Below are 12,410 nucleotides of genomic sequence, written 5' to 3'. Positions count from 1 at the left end.
TCTGAATCTATCTATATATAATCTATCTATATCTATTATCTATCTATCTATCATCTATCTATCGTCCTATCATCTATATGTATATATATAGTCTATCTCTATGTATCCATCCAGTTCTATCTTTCTATTTGTATCTATCATCTATCTATCTATCTATCTATCTAACATTCATAGCACATTTAGCTAGACACACATCCATATAGCTCAAGAACTGGTTACTTTCCACATCATAGGTATAATTCATAATCAGTTTAATTCTGTTTTATACTAACATACTTAGATTAATTCAGATAAATGACTTTCTATTTGTCCTGTCAGATTTCAGGAGGATTCATGTCAGGTAAAGCCTAGTAAGAACTCTTGCAGATTTTGTTAGCTCTGGCAATAATCAAACTAATAAAGAAAATACTCATTATGTGAAAAACTACAAAACAAATTCTAATCTTCTTTTAAAATTGCTTTAAAAATGTTTTTAAATAAATGTAGAACTACATGGGTATTTGTGAAAATGATATTTTAAAACATATGGAGTTTTAATACGACTCCTGACACCTCGGTCTATTCTAATCAATTACAAAAAGAAGTGATTTGTTGTTTTGTGTCATTTGTTTTTCAGTTGAAAGCCAATCCTATACTTTAGAAAGTAAATCTTTTTCTACTTTTTCTATTAAATTTAACCATGTAAACAAATACTTTCCATTTACATAACTCTGAAAGGTTTATTCCAATCCATCAGAAAACTATTTTTGCATTGGCTTTCTCCTGTTTTATATTTATTTAGTAGCAATGACCACATTAAATTGCTGAACATCTATCTTGTTTAATTCACATGGTACTAAACATTATTTTCTACTTTAAAAAATAAACAGAAATAGCTGAAGTTCACTTATAAAACTTTTAATTCATGGACATTTTAAAAATAATAATTTTATTTTTTTCCCCAAAATTGGGTTAGATTACAAGTGGTGTGCTATTGCTAGCACAGCCGTGATATTACAATATTACACCCGCGCTAACTTGAGCTTATATTACAAGTTGAAAGAAAATGCGACACCATGAGCACAAACTAAATTTGCACTTGTTGGGTTAGCATGTCTTAAAACCATGCAAAAAGGGTTAGGGCTAAATAAAAAGGTACACCAAACACAACATAAATACATTAAAATAAAGTGTTCCACTGATATAAACACTATCTAATAACATTTCTAAATATGTGTGTGTATATATATGTGTATACATGAGTATTTATGTGTTTCTATGTGTATATATGTATGTACATACAAATATACACATATAAACACATATATACATGTATATACACATAAATACACACACACACACACACACACATATATATATATATATATATATATGTATGTGTGTATATATGTGTATACATGAGTATTTATGTGTTTCTATGTGTATATATGTATGTACATACATATATACACATATAAACACAAATATACAGGTATATACACATAAATACACACACACACACACACACACATATATATATATATATATATGTATATATGTGTGTGTGTATATATGTGTATACATGAGTATTTATGTGTTTCTATGTGTATATATATGTATGTACATACATATATACACATATAAACACATATATACAGGTATATACACATAAATATACACACACACACACATATATATATATATATATATATATATATATATATATATATATATATATATATATATATATACTTATACTTTTGAACCCTTTCAACTCAAGCACCTGAAAATAATAAAAAAAACAAAAACATTTTTATTCATATTTACTATTTTATTAATGTGGTTTGCTGTGTATGTACTGTAAATGTTTTACATTCCAATGTTCTTCACATAGGGGAAAATGTTCTTTGTATAACTAAATATGTATATTATATTTATATATATATACAGTATATATATATATATGTATATATATATATATATATATATTCCGAAATGAAAGGTACTCACTGGGTCTTGAATGTAGAATTAATCTTTTTATTAAGGACCTTAATATAAAGATTAATTCTACATTCAAGACCAGGTGAGTGCCTTTCATTTCAGAATATATGTATTTAACCTTAAAGTGCACCCTGGGCAGAAAAACATTATATATATATATATATATATATATATATATATATATATATACACATGTTTATATTAATATAGACATAGATATAGATATATATTTTACAAAAAAAATCAGATATGTATAAAAATAAATATTTATAAACAACAAAAATAAGATTTTATACCGTGTAACATTGTATACTGTGTAAAGAACATAGGAATGTAAAATATTTATTACTGACTTTGAGTTAGCGCTGTAGATGTAACGCAGTGTCTGGTTAGCGAGTGAGTATTAAATGTTAGGGGTTTTTTTGTTGCTCTCTCCATTGTTATCTATATGGGGAGAAGAAGTTAGGCAGTCATGACATCTGCAGTCCTACAGTTAGTGTGTCGGGTTTCGCTCATGTGCTAACTTTTTACTTTCAACTTGTAATACACTCACTATCCCATGCACATTACAAGTTTACTTTAACCCCTTAACGACCGAGGACGTGCAGGGTATGTCCTCAAAAAAAAGGCAGTTAACGCCTGAGAACGTACCCTGCACGTCCTCGGTGTGGAAAGCAGCTGGAAGCGATCCTGCTCACTTCCAGCTGCTTTCCGGTTATTGCAGTGATACCTCGATATGGAGGCATCCTGCAATAACTCTAGATGGCCATCCGATGCAGAGAGAGCCACTCTGTGGCCCTCTCTGCACCGGACATCGATGGCCGGTATCGTTGGTGGGTGGGAGCCGACTTGGGAGGCGTGTGGGCGGCCATCGATGGGCCGGGTAATGTAGAGGGGGGCGGGATCGGGGGCAGGGCCGATGGGGGCGCGCACGGGGGGCGGCAGGCGGGCGCGTGCACGGGGCGGGAGCGGGTGGGAACGCTACACTACAGAAAATATAACTTTTAAAAAGTTTGAATAAGGGGTATTTTAATTTAAAAAAAATATAAATCGAACGTATCTAGGAGGGGGTGGGGGGTTGGTCTTTGGTGGGGCAGGGAGCTACACTACAGAAAAGGGGAAAGATTAAAAAATATCAGCAATTTTATTCTAAACTGGGTACTGGCAGACAGCTGCCAGTACCCAAGATGGCGGCCATTAAGACAGAGGGGAGAGTTAGAGAGCTGTTTGGTGGGGGATCAGTCAGGTTGGGGGCTAAAGGGGGGTCCTACAGAGCAGCATATGTAAATATACCTTTTTTTTTTTTTTTTTTTTTTTAAAAAAGCCCAAATATAGCTTTTATTTTAGTACTGGCAGAGTTTCTGCCAGTACTTAAGATGGCAGGGACAATTGTGGGGTGGGGGAGGGAAGAGAGCTGTTTGGGAGGGATCAGGGGGTCTGATGTTTCAGGTGGGAGGCTAAGCTCTACACTAAAGCTAAAATTAACCCTGCAAGCTCCCTACAAGCTACCTAATTAACCCCTTCACTGCTACCCATAATACGTGTGATGCGCATTTAGCGGCCTAAGTACCAAAAAGCAACGCCAAAGCCATATGTGTCTGCTATTTCTGAACAAAGGGGATCACAGAGAAAAAATTACAACCATTTATGCCATAATTGCACAAGCTGTTTGTAAATAATTTCAGTGAGAAACAAAAAGTTTGTGAAAAAGGGAACTTTTTTTTTAATTTGATCGCATTTGGCGGTGAAATGGGGGCATGCAATATACCAAAATGGGCCTAGATCAATACTTTGGGTTGTCTGCTACACTAGACTAAAGCTAAAATTAACCCTACAACCTCCCTACAAGCTCCCTAATTAACCCCTGCACTGCTGGGCATAATACACGTGTGGTGCGCAGCGGCATTTAGTGGCCTTCTAATTACCAAAAAGCAATGCCAAAGCCATATATGTCTGTTATTTCCGAAAAAAAGGGGATCCCAGAGAAAAATTTACAACCATTTATGCCATAATTGCACAAGCTGTTTGTAAATAATTTCAGTGAGAAACCTAAAGTTTGTGAAAAAGTGAACAATTTTTTGTATTTGATCGCATTTGGCGGTGAAATGGTGGCATGAAATATACCAAAATTGGCCTAGATCAATACTTTGGGATGTCTTCTAAAAAAAAATATATACATGTCAAGGGATATTCAGGGATTCCTGAAAGATATCAGTGTCCCAATGTAACTAGCGCTAATCTTGAATAAAATGGTTTGGAAATAGCAAAGTGCTACTTGTATTTATGGCTCTATAACTTGCAAAAAAAGCAAAGAACGTGTAAACATTGGGTATTTCTAAAATCAGGACAAAATTTAGAAAATATTTAGCATGGGTGTTTTTTAGTGGTTGTAGATGTGTAACAGATTTTGGGGGTCAAAGTTAGAAAAAGTGTGTTTTTTTCAATTTTTTTCTCATATTTTATAATTTTTTTATAATAAATTATAAGATATGATGAAAATAATGGTATCTTTGGAAAGTCCATTTAATGGCGAGAAAAACGGTATATAATATGTGTGGGTACAGTAAATGAGCAAGAGGAAAATTACAGCTAAACACAAACAACGCAAAAATGTAAAAATAGCCTTGGTCCCAAACGGACAGAAAATGGAAAAGTGCTGTGGTCATTAAGGGGTTAAGTGCTGTTAGCGCTCAAGCGTAGGTGCTAAATACCTCTCCACTTGTAATCTGGCCCATTATATTGCACAACGCATGAATGTATAATAACGTTTTATTTATACTTAGGCTTTACATATTTTGCCTCTGTAATGGTCTGCAATTCTTGACCTCTGAGGACTGCCTTTTATAGTTTCTCATATATTTATCTAATCTGTGTATAACAAACTGTTTTCCCTGCAATGTTGTGTATGTTTTTGGGGTAGATAAAAGAGACATATAATTCTTTATAATTGCTTTTCTGCAGCCTTAACAGGAGAATGTGAAAACTATCCGAATGCATTAACATTGTTTGCTGTAATTGTTTTTCAGTTTCTACATTCCCCTCACCATTTTCCAAATTTGAAGCAACCAATCTGGGCTTTTAACAGGAGAAGACAAAGCTAGCCACGCTGATTTTATTTACACGACTTGCATTGTTTGTAATATATTATCTGATCACCTCTGCCGAGGACAATTAGGAACATATATGTAGCAGGAGGAGTTGGCTTGTGAACGCTGTAGTGTGTACTTCCAATTCCATGAATTGGAAAATAAATTACAGAAAAAAGGGGTTAAATAGAGAATAAAAGTGTTTTATGATTCTTAAACCAATGTACATAGCAGCACTTGTAATGGAGTGGAATAGCATTGAATCCAAAAACATTTGAAGTTGTGTACAACGTTTTTGAATGGCAAACTGTAATGGATTTGATTAGGGCTTTTACACATTCCATTTTATCTAACTACCTGTTTTACTGGATACATATATCATTATGCTAAGTAGGAATATAACAGGCATTTCCCAGAAAACAACACTACCCTGCTGCATTTCTAAAACAGACAGAGAACTTGGTACAATACAATATTGAAGAGAATTGACCAAGACCCCAGGGGGACAGGCTAAATCATTTTATAAGACTAGAATCCATGTACTTGGCTCTAAAAATCCATCTAAGCGGTGCCACCCCTTACAATACTCTGATAAGTTTAAGGATTTTACTCTGAAGTGCAAAGTGTTTGTTTTCTAGTTCATTATGCAGCACAGCTTGATGGGTTTGTTGTATAATCTGTAAGATTGGGAAATCACCCAAAACTGTCATTGTTAGCTCCTTGGCTTCATCTTTGTACAATGAGTTATGGTTCTATAAAGCAACCAAGGGGTTAAAATCTGCATCATATATGTTTATCATGTGTAGTAGTTTGAAATATTAGAAGAACTCACAGCTGTTTGTTTAAAGACATATTTATTTGCTCTGCAGTGGATTCTGTGTGAAAAGTCAAAGGCTAAATATGAACTGGGAGTCAAATACTTTCCTCAAACTAACAACGCATGTAAATGGAGGGAATATGCACTAGACAATGACACATTACACATTTCCCACTAAAATAGATTTTAAAGGGACAAGATACGCAAATGTTGAAGCACATGAAACTGATGCAGTATAAGTGTAAAAAACTGACTAGAAAATATCACCTGAGCATCTCTATGTAAAAAAAGAAGATATTTTTACCTCAAATCACCTAATTATTCACACCCCACTGTAAAGAGACTTTAAGCAGCCAGTCAGGATGCTTGTCCCAGGACTTGCAGGGGAATGTGTGCATGTGGCATGTGCAGGCACAGTCATGTTATTTTCTGATTCAGTTTAAGTAAGTTCTATAAAATCTCATGAGATCACAGCAAAGGCAAAACATTACCTCAGCACTGCTGATGCTAATTGGCTATTGTTCTGTTTTTTTGTTTTTGCAACGTGCAGCTGGACAGCAGCTGAAGTATAACTGTTTACACAACGCTTACTCTGGTGAGCTAAAGATATTTTGGGATAAAATATCTTCCTTTTTTACGTAGAGATGCTCAGGTGATATTTTGTTGTCAGCTTTTTACAGTTATGCTGCATCACTTTTTTAAGTGTTTTAGCATATAAGTATTATGTCCCTTTAAACAAGTCTGAGTGTGACCCACATATAGCTAAATCTCTTTCAATAAAAAAAAATATTCTAAAGAAAAGGCAGAAAGATACTTAATCTAGATAGAAGAAAGAAAGAAAGAAAGAAAGAAAGAAAGAAAGAAAGAAAGAAAGAAAGAAAGAAAGAAAGAAAGAAAGAAAGAAAGAAAGAAAGAAAGAAAGAAAGAAAGAAAGAAAGATTAAAAAATAGTCAACTTTATTTTGATTTCTCATTGTCTTCTAATGAATAAACTTATTTTGCAAACTGGAATATTTCAAAGCAGTCATCAAACCGCCAACCTTGTGAGATAGGGCACAAGGGCAAACGCTTTTTAAGATGCTAATGAGGTTGTATCTTCAGGTAGTGTAACAATTTGAGTTATAAAGTAGCCAATACAGTGCACTCTAGTGGTAAATAGCATCTGTTACCTTTTGACAGCTGAGTAATGGTCATCATATGTAGGCATAATGCAGAAAGGCTTCATTTCTATGGGCCACTTCATCATTTCAAACAGTGCAGACACATTCTCATTTAATATAAAAGCTGCTGTAGTGTTTTACCAAAATAAATCTAAAGAACATTCAAGATTCCTACATTACTGCACCTCTGAGCAGGGTATTAACATGCCTGACAAGGTGACACATCCACTATATCTGTTTGAAACTTTATAGTGGCCCTAAATGGATCATGCAGATACACTGTCATTCCTTGCAGATGCCAGCATAATGCTATTCTGTATCATTTAGAGCCAGCTAAATTATTTCTGACATAATAAAAAAGTTTGATCCATCATCAACAAATTCCCTACAAACCAAACCAACCTTTACTCTATAAGAAATAGTTTTATCTCAATTTGTTTTCACCAACTTGCGCATTTGTTATTTTATCAAATATTTCAAATATTTGCTTTTTACCCTTCAAATATAAACAGTTGTTTACAGACTATATACAAGATAATATGGGATCAACTTTAAAGTATAGTCTTTATTTAGCAATATAAGATGTGTTGCTGTTTAAATTCTGCATTTCTACAAAGCTAAAGGATTTTAAAGAATTCTAGTTAAGTTGAGCTCTATAGTCTCTAACTGATCCAGTTTTAATGAGATAGTGTTTGCACAAGTATTGGTTTAGTATTAAATGATTCCAGTAGTTATGCTTAGCTCAGCACATAATGCAAAATGATTTATTGCTAATGACTTACCCATTGTGCACTTGAAGGATAATGTAACTTAGTGTGAATAGTAATATTGTAGGAAAACAATGATCTGAAAATAACACATTGTTGTCTGAAATTAACTCTTACCTTTTCTGCCATAATCATTGAAGACCCACCATGAATGCCCAAGATTGGGATAAGAATCTGAGATGAAATAAAATCCAAAATCTGAGCTATTGATTCATGATCAGTGTCATCTCCAAAAACCACCCCGTGGATCTTAGTCCCAGACATTAGGTCACAGATGTGGGTGATAATGCTTTTTGGGTCAGTCTGATTGACTAGCAAGCTCACCACATTAACATCAAAGTCCAAAGACATATCTCTTGACCATAGAGAGCGGACATCCCTTTCTGTAATATAACGAGTCCTTCCCAAAATCACTGCAATGTTCAGGACAGGAAAACTTTTCTCTGCTCCATGACCCACATCCACCAAATTGAGGAGAACTTGGAGCAGGAAGATAGCAGAGGCAGAAGTGCCCATCTTCTTTTCCAGCATTAATCCCTGTAGAAATGATCACATCAGGTCACTCTTTCACTAGCTCTTTAAGATTTTATTATTGATCAAAAATAACAAAGCTAAAGAAAAACCAGAGCAGTTCATTTGCTGCAGAGAATATTCTCAATGGATTATTGCAACGCACTCAATTAAATCCCTGCTTCCCTTTAGTCTTAATATCAGGCTGTGTGTCATGTTTTCCCCAAACAAGCTTTCCCTGGTGACAATGTTGTGGAGATGCATGGAGCACTTGGGATAAAAGACATTCCACTGCTGACTTTTCACTATATAATTGCTCTCATCTCAACACTGCAATATTGGGAGAGAAAGAAGAAAAAAACACTAATAGATTTAATGTCTCTCAGCATAATTGCTGTACATCTGCAGGCAATCCTCTGCAGAATAGCAGTTGCTAAATGTAAGTAAATTGGTTTATTACTATACAGTGTATTGCAGCATAAATATTTCATTGTGTCATTCTATATAACACCTGTATTATCACAATGTCTGTGTTATGTCTCTGTATTATACCTGTGTGTTCTTACACTGCAGATATGGTAATATATGCAGATACTTAGATTTGTTTTTAATTGCTTTCATATTTTATTCAATTATTTATTTATTTATTTTGTATTTAATTTTTTTTTGTCAAAGGAATAAGAATAGAGTTAAATTCCTTTTGGGGATCCCCACACAATCCCATAATTGCTGTTTATGTCAAACATTATTTAGAGAATTCTGCTTTTCAGCCTCAGTATGTGGAGTCTGCTAATAGCACAGCTAGCTAGTATACCCTCTGCAGGCATTCTCAATCCTTAAGTGGAATTAACTTGTATTGACCATTTATGTAATGGTCAATAAATATATCATCCCCCTACAGAAAAAGTAATACAAAACAATTATACTGAGTAGATAAAGCCTTTTAGCTACAGGCTGGTGCATATATATAGGGTATCTCTTGCATAGAAGCAATGTCTGCTATCGATTGCTCTAAATATTCCAACGAGATTTAGACTAGACATGATATACACTCATGCAATGCACAAAAATAGCCTTATAAGGATTACATGTTGGGATTCTGTTTGTTACAGATGCTGGGGGCTCCTTTATTACGTACTTTATTCCAAGCCTTTATTCATACGAAGAAGTAGTACGCCAGCGCCCCCGCCTGGTAAAACCCCTCACTGCAGCCTACTACACATACCAGGGACTTGAGAATCTGTGGTTGCTTTTTGGCATGCTGCAAAGTTTGGCATCTCGTTGCTCTCAGCAGTCTGTGTTAAGATAATCTTCCCCCCTTCCCTCCAAGAATATTGCTGCAGTTTCTTTTCCACATGGCTTCCAACAGAGCCCACCATTCAAGCTGGTGTAAGGGCCACAGCTGCCTGTAGGGAGGGTCAAGAGGAATACAGATAAGTGGATAATAGGGGTTAATCCCCATACACAATTTATTAACCCCTTTATAATCCAAAATGTATTCAGCTAAAGTAAAGATGACTATGAAGCAAAGAGACATGTGCTTTGCTATATGAGTCATATTAAATCACTGCATTAGCCCATTGATGTAGTATTAGCAGTTTAATTGGTAAGTGACATTTAGTATTGGGGAATTTCATAATAAGCTACAAATGGAAAGAGTAAAAATAAATACAAATAAAAAGTAGGCTCAATGGTGCTATAAAGCTCTATTCAGAAACATGAAACTGTATTTGCAATGAGTCATTTCCTAAGGAGGAATTAGAGGTAAAATGTGCATTGCTAAACTTCAAATGTAAAGCCCCCACTAATGAATTCTGTGTGCAGCATCTTTCTAGGGTAACGTTTTGTAGCAGTATTTTCACTAAGTTCCCAAACTGCTAAATGTGAATGTTAGATAATAAGGCTCTTGCATTGCAAGTTGTACAGAAAACTGCATTAGATTCCAGGGCACTATGTAAGTTTGAGACCAAATTCTGATTCCCACTATTGGCAAATCACTGAGCACTGCAGTTATAAAAGCACACATTTGCCTTGTTGCCTGGGGTTTTGCCTAAGTTGGTTAACCATAATACATAGTTGCAGTTTGTATGAACAAAAATAAAATCTTAGGGCTAGCTGAATAAAGTCTAATGAAATAAACTGTATTCACATGCAGTGATTTAGCATCTGATGTGCCTTCTGCTGTATCTTGTAAACATGTACTTGGGTCTATTAATAAGTCATGAGATAGATACAATAGCACTAACATCAAATACTTACTGCATACTCCCAAATCCTGTAGCTGTAGGCTGATATCCCACAAAGTCATTTCAGTAAATCCCCTTGCAAGCAATGCAGTACAAAATGTCTGGGTATAATCGTCCGTTTGACCAAAATACTTGTTCACATCGTAGATAATAAAATATCACTCAGCATTACTGTCCCCCATGGCAAACAAAGTTCAGAACACAATTGGCAAACTGGGAGTTAATTCCATAGAAGAGAAATATTCACAACCTTCCTTCTCTTTGTATCGGTATTTCATTTTTTCTGCAGCAGAATAGCAGGACATGATGCCCAGACTCTGGATTCCTCATAGCTTTTTGGAAACTGAGGGATGCAATCAGAAACACATCCTTTAGGTAAGAGAGAGTATTACAGTTTGCTCACCCCATTGAGCCTTGCAAGGAACACAGATATTGGATGCAAAGCTACAGAGCTGCAGTCAAAGCATTTACAGTACAGGAGGAGAACTCTCTCAGTATTCTGCAGAAGTTCTCTGGCTGCTATGCAAACTGAGACAGCAGGTGTGTTTGGCAGGAGAAACAAATTGGTATTTTTGTATAGAATTTGTAACTGACAAAACAATCTGCAGATTATATTCCCTGCTGTCTGTGCTTTCTTTGTGCAATTAGATTCCCTGCATTATATTGCTCTATAATTACCCTCTGTATATGTGTGTGTGTATATGTGTAATGTATATGTGTGTTTGTATGTATATCTGTGTGTGTGTTTGTGTGTTTGTGTATGTATGTATGTATGTATGTATATCTCTGTGTGTGTGTGTTTGTGTGAATATATGTGTGTGTATGTATATATGTGTGTATATGTGTAATGTATATGTGTGTTTGTATGTATGTATGTATGTATGTATGTGTGTGTGTGTGTGTGTGTGTGTGCGTGTTTGTGTGAATATATGTGTGTGTATGTATATATGTGTGTGTATATGTGTAATGTATATGTGTGTGTATGTATGTATATGTGTGTGTGTGTGTGTGTGTGTGAATATATGTGTGTTTGTGAATATATGTGTGTGTGTGTGTGTGTATATGTGTGTGTGTTTGTGTGAATATATGTCTGTGTGTATGTGTATATATGAATATGTATGTGTGTGTGTGTGTGTGTTTGTGTGTCTGTCTGAATTTGTGTGTATGTGTGTATTTGTGTATTATATATGTCTGTGGTGTATGTGTATATATATGTGTATGTATGTATGTGTGTGTGTGTGTTTGTGTGTCTTTGTCTGAATTTGTGTTTATGTGTGTATTATATATATATATATATATATATATATATATATATATATATATATATATATATATATATATGTGTGTGTGTGTTAATTGTCTGTGAATATATGTGTATATATGTGTGTGTAAATAATCAGTTTTATAGATCTGTATTAATTCAGTCTGTTCTGTTGTGGCTGTAGTAAGTACTGCAGTTCGCATGCCTCTGTCCGTGGTGCTGAAAATCTGCTATATAACCTGCAGTCACGCAGCACTATGCAGTCACTTCTCAGGTATCTGCACCACATATCTTTACATTCACATCCTATGCTTGTCCTGGTCCCTTTGATCTGGAGCCTGCAGTCATTCTTCTATTTTTTATTCAAGGTGCATTGTTCAATTACTTGATATTTAAAGGAATATATCCAGATTATAACAAACAAAACGTTTTAGACATTAATAGATAAAGGAAAATTCCTAGTTTATAATAAACTAATACGTTTTAGAGTTAAATAGTTGCAAATTGGTGGGAAAATAAGATGAACTTGATTTCGGAATGAACAAAAAAATATTTGTTCACCTAATTTGCATTATTTAACTAGC

The 12,410-nt window shown here is 34.7% G+C and overlaps 1 protein-coding gene across 1 annotated transcript in view; it reads right to left on the bottom strand.

The window, feature by feature from the left end:
* The window catches only part of GRIN2A (glutamate ionotropic receptor NMDA type subunit 2A), a 744,878-nt gene extending 736,538 nt beyond the window's left edge, over positions 1 to 8,340 (bottom strand). Inside the window, exon 1 of the mRNA XM_053694267.1 lies at positions 7,927 to 8,340. Coding sequence (XP_053550242.1) covers positions 7,927 to 8,340 — 414 coding nt within the window. The remainder of the gene's footprint in view (positions 1 to 7,926) is intronic.
* Positions 8,341 to 12,410: the final 4,070 nt, after the last annotated feature.

Source organism: Bombina bombina, chromosome 11 (genome assembly GCF_027579735.1).
Source record: "Bombina bombina isolate aBomBom1 chromosome 11, aBomBom1.pri, whole genome shotgun sequence".
Classification (NCBI taxonomy): Eukaryota; Metazoa; Chordata; class Amphibia; order Anura; family Bombinatoridae; genus Bombina; species Bombina bombina.
The sequence above is the reverse complement of the archived record's forward strand: the minus strand, read 5'-3'. Positions and strand labels throughout refer to the sequence as shown.